Source organism: Schistocerca serialis, chromosome 11 (assembly GCF_023864345.2).
Source record: "Schistocerca serialis cubense isolate TAMUIC-IGC-003099 chromosome 11, iqSchSeri2.2, whole genome shotgun sequence".
NCBI classification, from domain to species: Eukaryota; Metazoa; Arthropoda; class Insecta; order Orthoptera; family Acrididae; genus Schistocerca; species Schistocerca serialis.
This window is the reverse complement of record NC_064648.1, coordinates 78,039,542-78,062,959: the sequence shown is the minus strand read 5'-3', so window position 1 is coordinate 78,062,959 and position 23,418 is coordinate 78,039,542. Positions and strand designations below refer to the sequence as shown.

Genomic DNA, 23,418 nt, shown 5'->3' with positions numbered 1-23,418 from the left:
AAGTGATTTTAATTAACAAGATGTGTAAATAGGTAAACATACAACGAAAATTTCCTCCTCAATAAAAGATTTATTCCGGTACAATAATTTTCATATAAACGAATCACTGCCAGCGATGAAAGTCGTGTAAACGTCCCAGATTAAAGTAATTACAAGATCAGTCGAATACAGCATCTCGGAGTGTTCCATTTGCTCCGAGACACAAGAGATTCGAGTCAATATTTCATAATATGGTTGGGTAGAAGAAGTAGTAACAAAAAGCTCCACTTATTTTCATGCAGATTCAGTTTTAGTAAGTTATTAATTAATCTCGGTGGATTAAAATTCGACAGGCACTAGTGTGTTCAAATAACCATGCCATTATATGTCAAGAACAAATTAGAAAACAGAGGCACTGGTTTTATGATATCAGTCCCAGTTAATTTTGTCGCAGATTCAACTCTTACAACTGATCACTGGCTTCAGTGCCATCTACAATGAAAACAGTCCTTTACTCATGGTGATTAAAACGACGAGTCAGCAATCGGAGATTGTTTATTGATTCTGTTTGCCAAATTTCTCTCAGCTGATGAACATAGTTCTTGTCCTGGAACGATTATGTCTGGGTCCCACCACGCCAGTATTCTGTTCTTGAGCACAGGTAGCGTTGACTTGTTACAAATGAAAAGAATGAACAGCAGTGGTCCCTGCATCATTGAAGCTATATGTACATAATAGACAAATTGTGCTATGCCTTGAGCCTGGTGGAACCCAATTCTAATAATCACACCTACCCCACTTAAGAAGACAGTCTTAAGTGACAAGTAAATAATATATACCCTTGAGCCGAATTTATCTTTACTATAAATTCTGAGATGAGTCATGGATTTCTTATTACGTAGATAGATGTACACCACAAGTCCAAGACAAACCAAATTGAAAGTAACGGACAGAGAAATCCCCACAATTAATATCGTCCGACTCTGGATCAGGTAATTTTTACTCGTTTTTTCCAGAGCGATACTCGCTGTGCATAATACACTGCAGACTATTAGTGCAAGGAGCATCTGATGACAGAATATCTTTCTTGTTTCAGCAGGTAGTAGGTCGTTGGGTAGCCTGAGATGACGAATGCATGAGTACATTTGGTAGCAGAATGAGTTCAACCAGATACAGCTGAGAAGTGTGAGAGCGCTATCGATCACTATCATCGTAGATAAGTCGGGAATACCTGCCATTCGATATAAGATCTCAGAACACGTGATCTGTATTATACCTGTGATCTGAAAGGACAAGAATATCTTTCCAGGCAAATTACCTAAATGGGGAAGGTACGTGTACAGTCCAGCAGTCAACAAACGCAACAGAATATTTACAGCTATAAATGAGATTTCTAAATGCCTTAAGCTGTCTATTTTAAAATCCTTGTATTTGAAGGTGGCACTGTTTAGACTCTCTTTGTAGTTCAGTGTTATTTCTGTTGGCTTTCCATAGCCTTTGTATCCCCCTTCATACCACTTCGCATTCAACGTCATTGAGTAAGATCCATTTCTGTAAATATAGACGCCACATAACTTAGGAGGGTTAACGAAGAAAAAATCGCGACACTTCAGCAACACAATAGCTCTGGAAACAGAGCAGATGGCGTACGTATCCTTAGATTCGAGACACGATTGGTTGTCAGGAGTATCGAAATAGCAGCGAGCATCATGCACAGACTGCATCATACTAAATGGGACGTCCTGACAAATACCAAGCGAATTGACAGCCATCCAGGCCAAGAGGCAGAGGTTGACATTTACCCTCTGTGTGTAGGCCAGGTAGCTGGTCACAGGTATGTGGGGCGACCTTTGCACCATGTCATCCCACAGCTGCACACGGCACTGCTCGCGCTGCTCAATGGTTTCTGGTGGCAGGTCTTCCAGTGGGCATATGGGGTGGTCCAGGACGTTCGCCAACAGCTGCATGCAGTCAGTGTCCACGTTGAGTGTAGCGTTGCTTTTGTCCTCGAGTCGCCACTCCTCATCTGCAAAACAACCATGGCAATTAGGTGGTGGCTGTGGCGCTTGTACACTATAAGTAGGTGAATTCCAAGACGCCTCTGGACGATAAGATTGGGTATTGTTTAACTAAATTATCGGTGATAAGCGGTTACAACAGGTTACAACCAAAAATATTCAGGACTAATTACCTGGAACCATGTAAGGTGGAAGACAGACATCTGAGATTCATTCAATGAAAGCAGAGTGGCCACCTTCGTACTAGTGTTCTCTGCGTTGTCGCAAAATTTGTTGAAGATGAAACTTCCTCGAAGATTAAAACTGTGTGCCAGACCGAGACTCGAACTCGCGACCTTTGACTTTTGTGGGTAAGTGGTCTACCAACTGGGCTACCCAAGCACGACTCACGACCCGTCCTCGCAGCTTTAAATTCCACCAGTACCTCGTCTCCTGCCTTCCAAGATTGAAGATGCTGGCAGTGGATGTGGAATGTCACACTGAAAACATCACCAAAGGGCATCATGCGTTTTTTCTGCCCCCACTCCTCCTTACTTCCTCACCTGTCCACTTCCCCCTCCCATTCCCAGCCCTCGCTCCCTCCCCCCCCCACCTGGCAATTAGCAGGAAAAGCTTAGTCTGTTCTCAGCTGCTGGTGTGGAAGGACATAGCACGTCAATGCAGTACCAAAGTTGGGTACTCTTGCTCCAATAGACGTGGAGGCGATCCATGCTAAATTTGTGGGTGAAATGTCCCATTTTTTAGATGCTCTTGTCAGTCTGAGGAAAATACGAGTGGAATTTGGTGCATAGAAGAAACACTTATTTGGGAGATACTGTACTGCTGCGAAAAACGAACCAGTGGATTTTCATGATGTACTGCAACCTATCTACCATTGATAATGTGTAAAGAAATAATATATTATCGTATTTTCCTGTTTTCCGTACTTCAGAACTATTGCATTATAATGTACAGATGTGTAGCTATCGTAGCTCAGTCTGTAAGATGCTAGTTACTGACCGTGCTACAGTGGCTACACTTATTGTTATTATCAACCTAAGTGGCTTTTTTTTGTAAAACCCACTGCATGTCAATACCTGAAGTAACTAGTGCAATAGCAGTGTGGATGAAGCATCCTTATCACAAGGAGTTTGTTGCAAGTTACTGGTCCTGTGATAACTTAGATGTGAAGAAGAAGAAGAAGAAGAAGATGGATGGGATACTCCTTCCTGCTAATAGAAGAGCAATAATTATAGGTCCATCCAACTGTGGCAGGACAATGTCGGTGATAACACACCTTGATTGAGTCCACTTTGGCATGTATGTGTATCTTAAAAAACGATGTTTCAGTCCAGATGTAAACTATTACAGGAGATATGGCAGGGTGTCAATGGTGTGACATACAGGACATTCAGTAAAAGTAGTGATATCTCTCCACTGGAAAAAAGTAAGTTAAACACTGTGTTCGTATTTCACAAAGTTGCTGTGGAAAACCAGGATCAGATTTAAAGATCTTTCTGCTTTGGTCGCCATATAGATGTTGATGTATTTTATTTCAGAATCGCAAAACAATTTGTGAGGGATAATGCAAACCTCATTATAGCCCTATAACAAGATAATTCGAATTTAAATCGCATCTACTAAAGACATCTAGGAAGTGATATGTCATTTAATGAATTTATGAAGATATTTGGATATAGCTGGAGTCACACGAAGTACAGGTTTCTTGTTATTGGTAAAACAAGAAACCTGAATGTTGGCAGGTATACAGGAAACGTCCAAGAGTTTCTATATATATTTCTATGAAATGAGGTGAGTACAACATGACTGTACATCACACCATGGAGAAATCTGCATGCATGCCAGCAGTCGGCATCATGGGATAGGTGTACATAGCTGGAACATTCGCTTCTACAAGGATGCAAAAATTCAGACCCTGGAATGTAAAGTTGAGGATGTACGCAGGGCACTAGAGAAATGTTAGAGCACTCTCCTGATATTGATCAATATGTTAAATGATAGGGTTCATTTAACTGAAAAAATTAAACGACTTAACTGTAAACGTTGATGTAATCGAAACGAAGGTGGACAAGAATGTATGTAAGGTGTACACCGCACAGAACTCTGATTAATATACAGCATGATGTCGACTATGCATAAAGTCATCGAGGCACAGAAGGTTGTTCAAGAGAAATTACGACTGACAACGTTAGGACATCTGGAGCAGTAGTACACACTAAGAGAAACCTTTAAGCCAGTTACTGAACCTCTTGGGTAGCTCTCAGAAAAATTACGCTACTACAATGATGTCATTGCCTATTTCGTTAACTATCACAACACTGCCAGGATGGAATACAGTTGTCAGCATGGTAAAACCGCACATTCTGGTCCCGCAGCCTATAAGTTTAACAGATAACACAATGCAGATTGGTGCTAGAGAATTTCAAAGAACACTAGGTCTACTTAACTTTATTTTCCTGAGACCCTCAAAAACCATAAATTATTCACCAAAAGATCTGGAAAAGTGTAGTGAAATATTACATTTGACAGATGTACACAACAAAGCTGATGGCACACCAACAAGCCAAAGCAGTACGAAATAAAGATCTATTAAAAATTCATATTAGATGCAGAACGTAGCAGTGGTGACGGTATTGACAGTCAGCATATAAGAGTGAACAATCGATTCTCACAGTATATATACAATGATCCCAATGAGCTAATAAATTGACAATGACTGCTCATGACATCAGCTGCTATTGGTAACACAGCCCATTGAAGTGAAGCTGTTTCAATAAATTCCGAACTTAGGTTGAGAGGGTATTTGAATATACATGAGGACATAGTTTATAAACTACACAAACCAGCACACAAAACACACCCACACAGGCAAGCTATAATTGAAAGTTTGGATGACTTATGGTAAGCAGATCTTGTATATATGAGGGAATATTTATGGGTGGAAGATGGTTTCAAACATATTATAATGGTCATTGATACATTCTCTAAACGTGCCTGCGCATTACTGATAAAAACAGAAACTGGGAGAGAAGCTGAACAAGTGTTTGAGTGATTGATGCAGACAGGGGAAATAAATACCCTGACAACCTTCAAACCGATCCTGGTGAAGAATTTTACTACAGATATTTCTAGACTGTGATGGAGCTGTATGGAATACAGTACTACACGACATTCACACAATGGAAGGCAAGTATCACGGAATGTCTGACAAGAACAGTGAAAGCTCCCATGTGGATTCACTTTAGTCTTTATGGTTCATACAAATGGATAGATATCCTCCTACAAATAGCTGCACAGTATAATCGAACCAAACACAGTACAATAGAAATGAGACCAATCGATGTTTGCAATAGTGGACTCCTAGATACAGTATACAATCATATTAAAATGGTGCATCAATGCAAACAGAAATTTAATTTAGCTGATTTAGTACACATTACAAAACAGAAGACAGCATCTGGGAAGTCATACCTACCACACTGGTAGAGAGAGATATTTACAGTTTCCAAAGTGCAGAGAACAAATCCCAGAACCTACATCTTAAAGGATAGTGGTAGTACTGAAATTGGAGGTGCTTTTACACAAAGAAAACGCAGAAGAGCTTGGAACCATATGTGTTTCTCATGGAGATTATCAACATCATGGGAACAGAGCACCAGTTAAACGACTTGGTTTTCCTGCAACATAAAACAGTTGAACTGACGCCAATGATTTGCTTACAATGGGGTGCACAGACCACAACTGCCACAGTAATATAATATACATGCATTAGAGAAGGTGGTGGTATTCTTGGCAAAGTAGCGGTTGTAAAATAAATTCCCAGATGTAATTACTGTGAACCTGGAACAAACCTTAAAAAACGACTAGCATGTGGGGATTAATCTGCTTGACAAAGGCACATGAAACACGACATTGCATATGCAGCAAGTAAAGATCTTCCACGACATCACTCTACAGACCGAATTTTAGTTGATACAGCTAAGGCAACACGTGTGAGAAGGAAGATTTGTACAGGTTACACTGCAGCATTTGGAGTTGATAAAACCATTTGTGGTAAAATTAAATTGAGTTTGGGGGCAAATTACAGGCAAGTTATTAACGCTGCATGTTGTGAACTAAAGAAGAAGAAGACAGTGATGATGAAGAACAAGAACAAAAAGAAGAAGATGGAGCAGGGATGTTTAAAAGACTGTATCCCGGCAGCTACGTATGCAGAAGGAAGCGCTCTGGAACAAAGAGAGAAAACTGATTAAGTCACCCAGGGTTCTGCCAGTACCCAAGAAGTCAGGTGAAATTGTTCCCTTCTGAATACCAGTCCTTGCATGCCTGCCAGTGGTGTGTTTACTGGATGGCGGTGTTGCTGCTATTACCAGAACAGTCAATAATCAGCAGAACTCCCAGAAGTAACTAGAGGAAGCAAGAAGACAGAACTGCATGAAGAAGCAGCAGCCATCTGGAAAGGACTATACTGGAAACCATACAAGAAACGTTTTGGTTTCTTCATAAACAAAAAAAAAGATATCCTACCAGGTAGGCCGATTACAAATATACATCTGTTTAGGTTTGTTAGAAAAAAAATTTAACATTCCAATATTCCTCTGTGTGTTTAGATAGGATATCATACAGAAGACTGTGTAGACATACTGAGAACGATTGTAAATTTATTTGTTGTTTGAGGACCTGGAACTCACTGGGTGGGGAAAAAACTATAAATATTGTCTAGTATTACGACACATGTCGTGACCTACAGCTTCTGGAAGAACTACTACGATACTTCGCCAGCAGAATATATGTGTTCTACAATTCTCGACGCTATAGAGACTTCAATACACAGTCGTTTGTGCATCGTGGTCCCACTGACATTTGCGTATAAGGAGGTGCATTAAGCACCCATTGACTAGTTGAGCTTCACATATAATGTCGTATACACTGACTTTAAGGGAATGTTCATCAGTATTACGTGCGAGTTACTTCCCACCAATAATAGATTTAAGCATTGGAGATTGCTGTATTCCCCTGACTGGGCTTTAGATACATGATATCATCCCAAATATCAAAGAGGGCAACAACAAATGCTTTTGGAAATTAGTGATAAGAAGAAATTGACCCAGTACATAAGATACTGACGATTTGAGTGAGGTTTTAAAGTCTGGAAAGGGTTGACCTATGTGCAAATATCTGTACACTTAAATCTGAAATGAGGACGATGAATGGAACGATTGACTTTAAAACGTGCTTGGGTAGTTCAGATGGTAGCGCACTTGCCCGCGAAAGGCAAAGGTCCTGAGTTTGTGTCTCGCTCCGCCACATAGTTTTAATCTGCCAGGAAGTTTCATATCAGCGCACACTCCGCTGCAGAGTGAAAATCTCATTCTGGAAACGATTGACTTTAACCAGAAGCGTAGCATATGACGACTACTGAGTTACACAAAGGGACAAGTTTTGACGAAGGATCCCAGTAAATTTTACAAGTCTGATCAGACTGCGGATATATTCCCAGTGAGTACAACCTGTATTGAGTGTAACATGGCGACAAACTCCTAACTCAATGACAGAATGATTCATATAGTTTACTGATTCTTCCCCTCAGTTGGATCAGGGTATAAGATTATTGAGAATCCTACCAATCCTATATACCTTCCACTGACAGTTCAGATGTTGGATTATCTGGAGTTGTATATTGTGGACCAGAATAATCAACTTCTTGACTTTTGTGCTGAGGAAATCATTGTACGACTACATCTAAGACAGGATGGGCATAAGGTATAAAACCAGCATATTCATCCCACACAACAGCACTTCACAGCTCAAACACAAGGTGATAACAACTGCGAACTATGAGTTTCTTAAGTAAGTACTACTGAAACCTTGCAATGATGTCACTTAAAATAAATGTCCCCATAGAATATGATGAGTGAATTATATGTTAGGAATGCTTCTCGCATAAACCTTATGCTTCAAGCACATTTAACAAGAAATTAGGATTGTTGTCCAGCACCAAGACACTTTAACCCTTCCATGCAATAATTTCATATATCTGGATGAAGCATTTCAAAAAACGGCTGGAACTGATACAGAGAGACCGAAACTTACACATAATGCTTTAGCATTAATGTTTCAGGAGACATAATATAAATTTAATGGGGTTGAGACTGACTATATATAATGCAGGCATACCGTCAACCCTTAAAACATATGTCTCTGCATCGTCCTCGAATTTGAAAGGTTTAGGAAATGCAGGATGTTTCATTGGTGACCCAGTGCGTAGAACAGTGGAATAGTACAAGAAATTTACTACATGCATATGTATAAAAGGGCTTATGGGGTATTTTGAGGACATGTGAATTATTATGAATAGAAACTTATTCCGATTCAGAGTGCTATAGATATCAATTCATACATTCAAGAAACCCAAGAGGGGAATGAGATCGTCAGCAATGCAGGAATATGGTAAATGTCTCACATGAATGTAGCAGATGAGGGGTGTTTGTAGCTTTTCATATGCTGGTGCATATCTACAATTAAATTCCCTTTCATGGGAGCTTTTTGAATAACCTGTGCTACCTACAGCAGCCGTTCAAACATGGACTACTAAAACCTCTGTTCAACTGGTGACACCCAGATTCATCATACTTCGCTCTGAGAATGATAGAAGAGGGAATGTAGCAAATGATCCATCTAAATTTGACAGTTACAAGTTAATTAAAGACAGAGTCTACTTGAAATCGAAATTCTGTCCATATGACAAATTACTGCTACAGTGGGATGAAAATGTGTACAGTCTAGCATTTGACATGTATGCAAGGTTCCACACTTCTTACTGTGAAGATACTGAAGAGGAAGCGTGTCTTCTCAGCCCATGGTAATTTAAGAAGCTGGCTCTAACCATCGCAGTAAACTGCTCAAAACAGAAAGAGATAATTAAATCAGGAGCGACAGATGTACAAGAATTGGAATCTTCAGCAAATTTCCTAGAATACACTGGACCATATGCTCCAGTTCTTCACGACTGCATGGTTAACTATTGCTCGCTCGCTGGTGCTGCGCAGCGAGCTGTATAAAATAACAGGTGTTGTGTGATACACAGAGCATTTCAGAATGTCATCTCAAAGTGTGAACATCATTGTAGACCTTCAACATTTCTATGATGATGAGCACAGACAGTTCGTACTTAAAGACATTGGATTAACAGCATTCACAAAAGATGCCACTGAACAGAGACATTCTCAGCAAGTATTGCATCTCCAAAGCCTTTTGTGGGTGTGATGTGTGCTATACCATGGAGGAGTGCAATGTGGTTAGAATGCTTCTTCCATGGCATTCACAGGGGCGATCCTGATATACTCTATAAAGAGATTGTAGCATCATGTCGATTATTCGACTACACAGATACCATCCTCTACATCAAAGGCAAGGAGAAGAGCACATGGATGCGTGGTCTCTACAAGTATGCAGCTATTCAAGACTGTTATTACTTTCAGTCGTCGTGACAACAGTGAAAGTAAGATTACATACGTCAATCACATTGTGATTATGAGCAACATCGAGTTCATGCTTACATCTCGAGATATGCAATAGTCGTGCGTTTCGTTTGTTTCAAGTGCCAACTTCACTTTGAAATTTCTTGGGATGTAATTGACGTACTACAATGTAACCAACGCCATTCTCTTTCGCATGTTATTGATCGTGTAAGAAATACTAGGTGGTGTACATTTAAAAAAATCATAACTTTATGTTGAAACTAATATTTGATTACATTTTAGAATGTCTCACAGTATTTATTTTCATGAGCTTCTGTCTTACATACATGCAAGAGAAAGTCGTTTTTCAATACATTTTTTTGTTCTAGAGTAGTTTATGCCGAAACGTGTAGGAAAGCCAACCTGTATATATATAATCCACTGGGAATAGGTCTTCTGTGAATAACAACAAGAAAGACGTATGGTGACGAAATTCATGTGTTCATTTCTCTTAGGCATGCAGTATGTATAGATACATTTCACTTTTGGTTCTTTTTCACATCTCAAATGTAATTTCTTGTTTCAATGCAGGGATACGGTTTTACACTATTAGTACTACTAATAACTACAACATGAAGAAACATCCACAGTTTACCCAACAGTAGGAGTAGTGGAGACTATTAACCAAAAAATATTTAAATTTTCGATGAACAGGAGACACAGTCAACAGAGCACTGGTTGATAATATATACACTTCATATGGACTGGGAACGCTATATCTACACTAGAAACTAATTGAACTTGGAGGGCTAGCAGCAGATAAAACTTATAAACTATTCTATTTACCAGTGTGCTGGTACAGACATGATGTGCAGGGTATAAATATTTACAAGGAAGAACACGAACTAGGCTTTATTCATACACTGACAGGGCCGAAGGCGTCCGACAATACTCGAAAGTACACAAATGACGTGCGTGGCTTCACATTGTTGTCATAGTGCTGCTGTGTATTCCTAGCGTCTGCTGAAAAGGACAGTGATCGCGCAAAATATACGGTATCGAAGAATATGTTCCGACAGAGAAGGCTTGATTAATAACGTAGTTCAGTTCTGTCAAGAAGAAAAACGGAAATGTTTGCTGATACCGTTAGAAGCAGGCTCTGGTGAGAGCAGCAGCCGCAGCAGGAAAGAGTGTGAGGACAGTGCGTAATGTTGTGAACGATGTTTAGAAAGTTAGATAGAGTGCTCAGAAAATTCTAACACCAAGCAAGGAGAAACTGAAGAAGAAACAAAGTGTCTCGACGACTTTGATAAGTGTTTACTCTAAAGAAAGTTCTTGGAATATTACAGCGCTACTCTTCCAAATTCTTACAGTTGAGTGAAGGAGGATAAAGACATTAATTTCACTTGGAAACGAACCACTATCTGGAAAATTTCAAGGATATGGGGTATCCTTTTAAGAAAATGTAAGGGCAGACGAACATTTCTGGTTGATACAGAATACATTGTATTGTGGAATATACTCCTTTTCAGGACTTTGAGAAAAAATGACGAAGGTGTGGAGAAACATGTGTAGTATACAGATGAAACAAGGGTGCATACACACTATACCATCAGTAAATATTGGCAGCACAATGACAGTAGTAGGGCAAAGAGAGCACAGCCCCACATTACATTGTTGCCAAATTTATTCAAGGTGGCGAATCCCAGATGGTGGCGATAGAGGTGGCAACATCCTAATGATGTCATGGTGGGAAGTTCAAATTTTGGTGGGAAAATAGGTCACTTAGGCTACCTCCACAAACCTATCATCCAACCGCCACGTCTTCCATGGAATTGGTGGGAAAAGGACACAAACCTATGATTGGCTGCTGGATAGGATTGACGAAAGACTTTATTTTGCATGCAGTTGTCATAGCCAGTAGCTCAATCCAGTGTGCTCGCAATGAGGTCCGAAGTCCCACTCACCTAGTACACCAGAGGGCGCTGTCGTCCCATGGTGGTCCGGAGGAAAAATGTTGGGAAAAGGACTCAGTCTCTGTCCAGCTGCTGGAGAGAGGAAGGAGTGTGCTTTATTTATTTTGGAACAATTTATTTTGGGATGGATTTCACGTAATTTATTTGTTACACTGGTACAAAACACTCGCCCTGATGTGCTTGGGGTCACAGTAAATAGCTTACAGACCTGAAAACTACTGGTAAATTGCCAAAATAATGAAGTACACTGATGTACAGACACGCAAACAACTAGTAAATTGTCAAAATAATGCATGTAAAACGCTCTGCAACCATGCTCACTAATTGCAATCTGTCTAAGTAATGCATTGCATAACCTACAGACATGCTCAGAAAATAATGCAACAGACACGCAAATTACTCGTAAATTACCGAAATAATGCTCTTCAAACACGCTCGCTAACTATAAACCGTCGAAATAATGCATTGCACAGCCTACAGTAATGTTCACAAAATAAAGCAGTACATTGATGCAACAGACACGTTCATTAGGCTCAAAATTGGTGTAATAATGTGTGTATAACGCTCTGCAAACATGATCACAACTCTTACACAGCCGAAATAATGCAGTCCACAAACACTCATCACATGTAAAAAAGCCTTTGTACCTGCAGTCCAGCAAAGACCTAATTGCCAAGCGACTCACCATAGCAAGCACAGTTATAAGGTTTCAGTGTTATAGAGACGTAGTATGTCTATGTAAGTAAGAGCCAAGGTTCCCTCTGGACACACTATAGAAATCTTTTGGAATCCTTCCCAGTATAGCACAGGATGCACTGTTCCTAGCGATACAGACAGGACATGCCAGATACGTCTAGCCATATACGTGTTTACATGGCTCACACATAGCTTTCAGAGCTGCAGAGGCTTAATTGCCAAGCGAGAGATTTCTGTGTAGCGACTCACCCGTGCAGGCACAGTTAAAAGGCTGTCAGTGTTATCCTGATGTCTCATGTCTACATATATAACAGCCAAGTATCCCTCTGGAAGGGCTATAGAAATCTTCTGCAAGGCTTTCAGAAAGTGTTAACCAAAATAGTCCAGAATAATACTGAATTCATTCTTACTTATCCTCATAATAGCAGAGCCCATCCATCACATAACAGCACCTCAAGGAAATGGTAAACTGTCGCAGAAATAGTTAACAGTCGCTTTTCTTAATGTTGTAGGAGCTTTCGTGATGTCTCAACTTGTCTCCATGGAAATTCTTGCCCTAACAGGAGCTGTTTACGAAAACAGCTCAAGATAATACCGAATGCATTCTTCCTGATCGTCCTAACGAGACATCCCATGCTAGTCTTTCTGGAAATCGTGACGTCCTGCTTTCAACAAACAAACATCTCTGAAACAGTAAACGTTCTCCCCGCTATGTAGAGGCTCCTATGTCCCAGCACATAGGATGTCTTGTGAATGAGTGGATCATTATCAGTGGCTCCTACTGAGTTTACCTGCCAAACTGCAGCTGCTGCTGGTGCGGGAGCAGAGTCTGCCATTTTTTTCTGCAGACGAGACTTTCAGCGGCAAAACTATTTTGTAAGGATCGCCACATTGCACTGACAGTTAAATCCTGCAAAACTGGTCTATAGACCGTCAAATACTGAAAGACACCTGCTCAATTATACTGCTCTGCAACTAAGGACAGAAGCTTCAATACTACAGCGTGGAAGCGATCTCCAACCTGGCAATATATCACCACATACCGTGTCGATGTAGTAAACATACAATTCGTATCCTGCGCCATATAAAATCGTCCCTTTTCAATCATGCATATAATTACACTACTGGCCATTAAAATTGCTACACCAAGAAGAAATGCAGATGATAAACGGGTATTCATTGGACAAATATATTATACTAGAACTGACATGGGATTACATATTCACGCAATTTGGGTGCATAGATCCTGAGAAATCAGTACCCAGAACAAGCACCTCTGGCCGTAATAACGGCCTTGATACGCCTGGGCATTGAGTCAAACAGAGCTTGGATGGCGTGTACAGGTGCAACTTCATTAGGCTCAAAATTGGTGTAATAATGTGTGTATAACGCTCTGCAAACATGATCACAACTCTTACACAGCCGAAATAATGCAGTCCACAAACACTCATCACATGTAAAAAAGCCTTTGTACCTGCAGTCCAGCAAAGCAGCTTCAACACGATACCACAGTTCATCAAGAGTAGTGACTGGTTGGCGTATTGTGACGAGCCAGTTGCTCGGCCACCATTGACCAGACGTTTTCCATTGGTGAGAGATCTGGAGAATGTGCTGGCCAGGGCAGCAGTCGAACATTTTCTGTATCCAGAAAGGCCCGTACAGAACTTGCAAGATGCGCTCGTGCATTATCCTGCTGAAATGTGGGGTTCCGCAGGGATTGAATGAAGGGTAGAGCCATGGGTCGCAACACATCTTAAATGTAACGTCCATTGTTCGAAGTGCCGTCAACGCGAACAAGAGGTGACCGATACGTGTAACCAATAGTACCCCATACGATCACGCCAGGTGGTACGCCAGTATGGCGAAGACGGATACAAAAAATGGTTCAAAAGGCTCTGAGCACTATGCGACTTAACATCTATGGTCATCAGTCCCCTAGAACTTAGAACTACTTAAACCTAACTAACCTAAGGACATCGCACAACACCCAGTGATCACGAGGCAGAGAAAGTCCCTGACCGCGCCGGGAATCGAACCCGGGAACCCGGGCGCGGGAAGCGAGAACGCTATCGCACGATCACGAGCTGCGGACGAAGACGAATTCACGCTTCCAATGTACGTTCACCGCGATGTCGCCAAACACGGATGCGACCACCATGATGCTGTAAACAGATCCTGGATTCATCCGAAAAAACTACGTTTTGCCATTCGTGCACCCTGGTTCGTCCTCTAGTACACCATCGCAGGCCCTCCTGTCTGTGATGCAGCGTCAGGGGTAACCGCAGCCGTGGTCTCCAAGCTGATAGTCCATGCTGCTGCCAACGTCGTCGAACTGTTCGTGCAGATGGTTGTCGTCTTGCAAACATCCCCATCTGTTGACTCAGGAATCGAGACGTGGCTGCACGATCCGTTACAGCTATGCGGATAATATGCCTGTCGTCTCGGCTGCTAGTGATACGGGATCCAGCACGGCGTTCCGTATTACCCTCCTGAACCCACCGATTCCATATTCCGCTAACAGTCATTGGATCTCGACCAACGGGAGTAGCAATGTTGAGATACGATAAATCACAATCGCGGTAGGCTACAATCCAACCTTTACCAAAGTCGGAAACGTGATGGTACGCATTTCTCCTCCTTACATGAGGCATCACAACAGTGTTTCACCAGGCAACGCCGGTCAACTGCTGTTTGTGTATTGAGAAATGGGTTGGAAACTTTCCTCATGTCAGTACGTTGTAGTGTATGTGTCGCCACCGGCGCTAACCGTGTGTGAATGTTCTGAAAAGCTAATCATTTGCATATCACAGCATCTGCTTCCTGTCGGTTAAATTTCGCGTCTGTTGCACGTCATCTTCGTGGTGTAGCAATTTTAATGGCCTGTAGTGTACACGTAGCTTTCGACCGCCAGACACTCGTACATACACCACGAAGACAGACAGCATAAGCACATGCACCACATATGCTCCTCGGAGCAGTAGATATTTCCTGCAAGGTCAGACATTCATCCACCGCAGGTGACATTCACATGTCACTGGACCCCGCATACACACTGGCCAAACGCATGACCAGAGCGTCCTCAGCAGACTGAAGTCACTCTCCTAACTGCTGTACGAAGTCTGGGTCAGTTCCCCTCAGCACAAAGGCGTTACTGCCTCTGGCTCTGACCTGCTTGCTTGCTTTCTACACCTATCTCCAGATTCAAAGAACATATGTAATTTCACATGGCTTGGCAGAATATCGTATCACTAAATATAGTAGTCAACTCGCTTTCCAGGAAAACAGAGAACCATGTGCTTCTAAACTTCCGCGAATCTGTGTTAAAGGATGACAGAGTGTGGAAGGAGTGCTCAGTTCAGATGGACCTGTAACGAGGTACGATTTAATGTTAGACTGATGATGCATTCTAGAGAGAGAGGGAGATGTTGCTGTAGGTCATTTGACTATTTTTTGCTGATGTTCTGTCAGGATCCAGCAGTCATGTGACATTGCATGCGTTTGACTCTTATACAAGCAAGTGTTCTGTATATAATTTAGAGCACTGTCTACCTGCAATCGTTAACAGCAAACCTCTCAGTCATCAGAGGACTTCCATCTGACGTGTGATGAAACGTGATCATCCTGTTTTGGCACATTCTTTTAAACAAACGTAGATCTATGCCATGTACTCCATTCCCCTGTTGCATCTTGCGTATAAAAATCGATACTCCACTTTCATAACAAAGATGATTCTAAGCAATAGGTATTTTTGAGGCACTAAAATCCCTGTGTAGAAATCTGCTTGACAGATGTCCTGCTTTAGAGTTAGTGGCGGCATGACGTGTAATTTCACATGTCAAACGCCGCTGCTATGCATTTATCTGTTTCCTTGTAAGAGGTATTCTCTGTTCCTAACCATCATTTTATATAGGACTGATGCAGGCGTAGTATAATTTCTGAACCATGATAGCATGTGAACAATGGGTGCTGTACATCTCTGGAAAGTTATATTGTGCATGTATCACACGGAGCCGATGTTTTAAGGAAGTAGTTTTTTTCATTTTACTGTTTGTTACCATAGTTAATTGTAGAGAGGCCTTCACGAGGGATGTATGTCATGCGCTGGAAGAATATTTCTTATATTTGAATATCAACAGCGCTGCATTCCATACGACTAATAGGTCAGAAACTGAAGCGATAGGCCTATCCAAGGTTGTAGCCTGTTTCAAGTGCAGAACCTTGTAGTCTTAGGAGTGCACGTGTTTATGTCCTCTCTTGACATTACCCTGCTGGTACTGATCCCAGATACTAGAACAATACCTTAGAATTGATAGCATTGTTGATTTAAGAAAAATGCTTTGAACTCCATCTGCCTGCAGCTCCATCATGCATAAAAACCACCCCTTTCTTGTTCTTTTTAACCGTCTGCTATTACATCACAACACTTTCAACTCTACTACTATTCACCGATAAAGGGTACCATCCTCCTCGACACGGGCGCATCTGGAGTATTCTTATGCACTTGGATGGGCGTGGACTCGGCAAGTTCCATTCATTCACGAGTCGCGGACTGTAGCGGTCTATTCCTGCTCAGCTGCAGATTAAATCGGTAACAGTGCTGCAGGGTGGGTTGGTCAGAGACAGTGCGAGGGGATCTTTTAGTCTCTAACTTTATCCTATGACTGCGAGAATACCCTGTGACTCTCATCTACATACAGATAGATCATAAGTTACGTACTATGCTCGAGGTGCTAGAAATATGTAGATCACTGTCTGGTAGACTTTGATGATGTATATGTTCGAGATTTAACAATGAATAGACACTGCACAGTCATCTATCTACATTCGCAATGACATTTGCAAAGTAGAGAAGGGACAGTTTAGCGATGGCAATAAAATTGAGAAGCATGCGGTCGCATCATTGGTCGGTGTTGAAATTACTGTAAAATTGTTAAAATTGTTCACACTCTCAACTGTGATCCTTATTATTATAGTGCATCGACGGTGTCTTATCCATCCACTTGTATAGTGTTGATTGCCACATAATAATTGACTGACTGCTTGTTTTAGATGGAGAAAGAGTCTTGGTGGAGGGGCAACAAATCGCTCTGAGCACTATGGGACTTAACTTCTGAGGTCATCAGTCCGCTAGAACTTAGAACTACTTAAACGTAACTAACCTAAGGACATCACACACATCCATGCCCGAGGCAGGATTCGAACCTGCGACCGTAGCCGTCGCGCGGTTCCAGACTGTAGCGCCTAGAAACGCTCGGCCACTGCGGCCGGGGAGGGGCAACACCTCCTGGGAGTGGCTAGCATCTACATAGTGATCACGTACATGACTGCAGTATGAGCAGTCAATGGAAACAGAACACAGAGTCATCAGCTATCCCATCACTGCGACAGATGAGTTTGGAGACGCTCCACAACACTGCAAATCTCTTCCAGTTTCCTTATGTTGTGACTGTCTTTTATTTAAAATCATCAAGTGTGTGTGTGTGTGAGGAAAGAAAATCGCAGGAGGAAGTTCAAACTATTGTCATGTTTTCACTGCAGCCATGTGGTGGTGACATGAGCAGTTGTGATGTGGAAGAGGACTTGATTTTATTTCGTGCTATCCGCATTTGTGGGGAAGAATATCAGGTACATTTTGTGTTCAAGAATTATGAATTCCTAATTCATTACTTTATATGATAACTAACATTGGGCCGGCCGCTGGTGGCCGAGCGGTTCTGGCGCTACAGTCTGGATCCGCGCGACCGCTACGGTCGTAGAACCGAGCGAGGTGGCGCAGTGGTTAGCACACTGGACTCGCTTTCGGAAGGACGACGGTTCAATCCCGTCTCCAGACATCCTGATTTAGGTTTTCCGTGATTTCCCTAAATCGCTTCAGGCAAATGCTGGGACGGTTCCTTTGAAAGGGCACGGCCGATTTCCTTCCCAATCCTTCCCTAACCCGAGCATGAGCTCCGTCTCTAATGACCTCGTTGTCGACGGGACGTTAAACACTAACCACCACCACCACCACCACGGTCGTAGGTTCGAATCCTGCCTCGGGCATGGATGTGTGTGTTGTCCTTAGGTTAGTTAGGTTTAAGTAGTTCTAAGTTCTAGGGGACTTATGACCTCAGCAGTTGAGTCCCACAGTGCTCAGAGCCATTTTTCAACTAACACTGGTTTTCAATTATGTCGAGAAAATACGCTACTTGCTCATTCCAACACTCCACAGCAAATGATGCGCTGAGTTGACACTAGTCATGGGATAGCGTTATGCACACATAATCATGGTGGTATCAAGGTATCAAGGTATAAAGGGGCAGTGGATTGTCGGAGCTGTCGTTTATACTCAGGTGATTTATTTTAAAATGTTTCCGACGTGATTATGGCTGCACGAGAGAAAGTAACAGACTTCGAGCACGGAACCGTAGTTGGAGCTAGACACATGAGACATTCCATTTCGGAAATCGTTAGGGAATTCAATATTCCGAGGTCAGCTGTGTCAAGAGGACGCCGATAATACAGAATTGCAGGCGTTACTTCTCACGACAGACAGTGCAGTGGCCGACGGACTTCATTTAACGAGCGACGGTGGCAGTGGTTGCACAGAGTTATCAGTGACAACGGGGAAGCAACATTGCGTGAATGAACCACAGAAATCAAACTTGGACACACCACTAACGTATACAGCAGATCAGTTTGCCGAAATTTGGCGTTAATGGGCTATGGCAGCAGAAGATACCTAGAAAACTGGAAAATGCGGTCAGATGAGCCAATTTCAGTAGGAAAGACGTGATGATACGGTTCGAGTGTGGCGCAGATGACGCGAAGCTGATAGTGATATGCATATGTCCAGTACACAAGGTATAAAAGGGCAGTGCATTGGTGAAGTTGACATTTATAGTCAGGTGATTCATGTCAAAATGTTTCCTATGTGAAAGGAATTAACTGACTTTGAACAGGGAATGTTAATTGGAGATAGAAGCATGGGGCATTCCATTTCATAAATCGTTAGGGAATTCAATACCCAAAGTGTCGAGAGTTAACTGAGAATGCCTTATTTTGGACATTACCTCTCACCATGGCCAACGCAGAAGCCAACAGACTTCATTTAACGATCGAGAGCAATGGTGTTTATATAGAGTTGTCAGTGATTAACAGAGAAGCTACACTGAGTGAAACAACGAGGGAAATCAATGTGGGACATACGGTGAACGTGTATGTTAGGACAATATGGTGCAGATTGGGGTTAATGGGCTATGGCAGCAGACAACCGACGTAAGTGCCTTGTTAACAGTACGACTGGAAAACCTGGTCAGACGAGTTCTGATTTCATTTCGTTAGAGCTGGTGGTAGGGTTCGAGTGTGGTGCAGAACCCATGAAGCCAAGGACCCAGGTTGTGAACAAGCTACTGTGCAAGGTGGTGGTGGCTCCATTATGGTGTGCGATGTGTTGGCATGGAATTGGCTGGATCGTTTGGTCAAACTCAACTGCCATTGACTGCAAATTGTTACATTTAGCTTCTGGAGACCATTTGTAAGCCATTCACGGACTTATTGCTCCCAACCAATGATAGTCGTTCTTAGGAATATCAGCAGGTTACAGTTGTTTGTGATTGGTCTGATGAACATTCTGGACAATTAGAACGAATTATGTGCTCACCCAGATCGCCCAGTATGAAACCTATAGAACATTTCATTTATGTGATGTAGTCGAGACGTCAATTCGTGCACCAGAAACACTTTCACAATTATGGAAGGCTATAGACGCAGCATGGTTCAATATTTCTGCAAAGGCTTCAACAACTTGTTGAGTCCGTACCGCCGGCCGCAGTGGCCGAGCGGTTCTAGGCGCTTCAGTCTGGAACCAAGCAGCTGCTGCGGTCGCAGGTTCAAATCCTGCCTTGGGCATGGATGTGTGTGATGTCCTTACGTTAGTTAGGTTTAAGCAGCTCTAAGTCTAGGAGACTGATTACGACAGATCTTAAGCCCCATAGTGCGTAGAGCCATTTGAACCATTTGAGTCCGTGCCACGTCGAGTTGCTAGACTGCAATGGGCAAAAAGAGGTCTGATGTGATACTAGGAGGTATCCTATGATTTTTTCACCTTACAAAGGATTTTCAGAAATTCCTGTTACAGACTTTTAGGTCTTGTATAGGGCAGTGAGTACATAATATTTTGAACAGGATCCCACGTCCAGAAATATACGTTTCCGTTCGATGACGCTTTTAGTTCAGATGTTTAAATTTCCACTTCTGGTTGAGCAATTAAATTAGGCGCGACACAGTACAACTATTAGGTAAAAGTTCGAAAGGAAACATAATCAAACATCCATTTATCACATAAGCATATTTGTTTGTATGAACATTGAAGCATTACACGTTTCCATTATTCCAAAACAAAAAAGGAACATAGCATACTGTACACACAGGACAATACTGTTGCATTACACCACTGGCTCGATGTGGCGACGACCAGCATTGTTGTAGACATTGTACCAACGAAGCTTGTTATGGTATACAATCTCCATCCCATATTTTGTCTCTTCAATTTCTAATGCAGCAGATCTCCCTCTGTGTCTACACGATTCTCCACCCTACAAGAAACAGTCTATAGAGTTAAACCCCGCGATCGCGCTGGCAAGTCGGTGGGACCACCTCGGCCTATCCATCTTTTGCCATATGGTCTGTTGAGATGTCTCCAAATCGCACGTGAGAAGTGAGGTGAAGCACCATCATACTCAAATCACATTTGCTGATAGACATTCAGTAGCACAACGTCCAAGAACAAGCTCAATAATTTTTGTGGAAGATCAAACGCGCAGGACCAGTTAGTTTGAGTGAAAGGAGGTATGACCCAAACACATGACCGTCCAGAATACCTGTCTACACGTAAATACCAAAATAGTGTCGAAATCCTTGGACGTGAATGAGATTCTCACTCTGCAGCGGAGTGTGCGCTGATATGAAACTTCCTGACAGATTAAAACTGTGTGCCCGACCGAGACTCGAACTCGGGACCTTTGTGTACGCAGCAGTGCAGGAACCAAATGCAGTAGGCAACGTTTTGATGAATATTTGCTGCGCCCATTGTGTACCCTGTGTAAGTAGTACTGGTGTAATTGTTGCTCACAGAGAACGTTCCTGACGATTGTGTGTCTAACACCCAGTGCACGTACAATTGTTCGAGTACCCATTGGTTGTATTTCTACACTGCAGTGCAGTACATGTTCTTCAAATTCAGGAGATCATCGCTGTTATAGAGCACCTTAACCCTGCCTCCTCATGGTGAAGGTATCTGCTTCTCAGAGAAACTGCATTGGGCAATGGCATACAAAGTCGCGGAAAATGTGCATGATACAGCTGACTAGCGACTCTACCATTCCTGGGAGCTTCGCCATACACAAGAAGCATGTCTGTGTACTGTGGAAAACGTTTACTGAATCACGTTTGCTGGATCAGAGACGTACAGGCATTCAATAGGTCTAGCAGTAAGGAAGAGACATTGGGGGCCTATCTGACGTAGAACACGTCATCCTGTCTATACTACTGCATACCAGGACAAGCAACCCTGACACCTGTCTCTTTCCTTAAGCAGACGTGGATGGGCTACACATCTGAATTGAAACCATTGTAGAACGGATACCATAAGTTTTCCGACATGAATTCCTATTGAAAATATTACGTGGTCACTCCTCTCTACGAGTAGTAGAAGTCTGTAAAGGGAATTTCCGAACACCCTACATAGATTAGAATGAAATTTACCATTGTGGGTGGTAAGCTAGTCCTCAAATAAGAACAATTCCACGAGCACCACGGGTACTGGTCCCACCCCGCCCCCCCCCCCCTTCGAATCTTGACACCTGTGTTGTTTATGCCATGCCCAGTTGATTCACCTGCAATGTGACACCGCATATTCTAGGCGCTACAGTCTGGAACCACGAGACCGCTACGGTCGCAGGTTCGAATCCTGCCTCGGGCATGGGTGTGTGTGATGTCCTTAGGTTAGTTAGGTTTAAGTAGTTCTAAGTTCTAGGGGACTGATGACCTCAGAAGTTAAGTCCCATAGTGCTCAGAGCCATTTGAACCATTTTTTTGATACCGCATAAATATCCTGATACATGATTAGTCAGAGTTTTGGGCCAGAACCTGCAGTGATCCAATACTTTGTAGCGGGAAAACAATGCAACCGTTATATTCTTGTCATAAGGAGAGTCTTTGTTGTCATCTCGTCTAAACATTCTAAAATTTAGTATATATCTTTAGACCATCTAAATTGATTTTAGATGTCACCTAGGCAAATTAAATAACTGAACTGTGATACTTGCAGGAGTCAATTTAACCTCAAAATCAAGTAGTCAGCTTGTAATAGATGTAGATGGAGCAACGTCAAAGAAATGGCTCTGAGCACTATGGGACTTAACATCTCAGGTCATCAGTCCCCTAGAACTTAGAACTACTTAAACCTAACTAACCTAAGGACATCACACACATCCATGCCCGGGGCAGGATTCGAACCTGCGACCATAGCGGTCGTGCGGCTCCAGACTGTAGCGCCTAGAACCGCTCGGCCACACTGGCTGGCGAGCAACGTCAGCTAGTCATGAAATTGTCGATCAAAAATATACCATCAATTATCTTTCACGACACTGAAAGCCACAGAATATAATTGGATATGCTGAGGTCTCCTTGAACCTCATTCCTCTGTTCAGAATAAAGTCGACAGTCAGCAATGCACAAGAATGAAGTGAATGAGTCCCGCTACTAAACTTACCGACAACCTCGATGTAATCTGAATTTGCGTATAGTAGTTCGATCCACTCGTAACTATAGAAGGAGTACAGTGCGTCGGCGAGACTAAACATTTGTGTTGCGTTCGGCAGTTGCTCCTCACACAGCGCACCAAAGTCGTCACGAAAGGAGAGGAGCCGCTGCTGATAGACCCCCTCACTAAACACTGACCGCCTGCAACACACAAGATTCGAGCTCAGAAGCTAAAAAGAAACAAACACGTACACTCCATGCAAGAATGTAAAAATATCAATGAATTTGCACTCAGCACCAGAGTTTGAGCTTATCTGAAACTTTCTGGTAGTTGAATACTGTGTGCCAGACATGAAATCATTGCCTTTTTTAAACTAAGAGTCTTCTATTTATTTATTTATTTACTTACACGTCAGGTTCTATAGAACCAAACTGAGGAGCAAATCTCTAAGGTCATGGAACGTGTCAGTACATGAAATTACTACATAAAAGTAATGACAGATAGAAATAAAATGTCTATGAACCTGAAAAATGTCAATCCATAAG

At 42.3% G+C, this 23,418-nt stretch overlaps 1 protein-coding gene across 1 annotated transcript; it reads right to left on the bottom strand.

The window, feature by feature from the left end:
- Nucleotides 1–218: 218 nt before the first annotated feature.
- Nucleotides 219–23,095, bottom strand: LOC126427138 (uncharacterized). Its single transcript, XM_050089362.1, has 2 exons — nt 22,883–23,095; nt 219–2,005 (listed from the first exon to the last, which is right to left on the bottom strand). Exons 1-2 carry the CDS (start codon nt 22,971–22,973, stop codon nt 504–506), a joined length of 1,593 nt encoding a protein of 530 aa, XP_049945319.1. The 5' UTR covers nt 22,974–23,095; the 3' UTR covers nt 219–503.
- Between the last annotated feature and the right edge of the window lie 323 nt (nt 23,096–23,418).

What these genes read in the sequence shown, in the direction of transcription:
- LOC126427138 (XM_050089362.1), bottom strand. Translation starts at nt 22,973, where the DNA reads ATGTTTAGTCTCGCCGACGCACTGTACTCCTTCTATAGTTACGAGTGG. An exon ending in AGATTACATCGAGGTTGTCG is followed by an intron (nt 2,006 to 22,882) that starts GTAAGTTTAGTA and finishes GTTGTTTTGCAG; the next exon opens with ATGAGGAGTGGCGACTCGAG.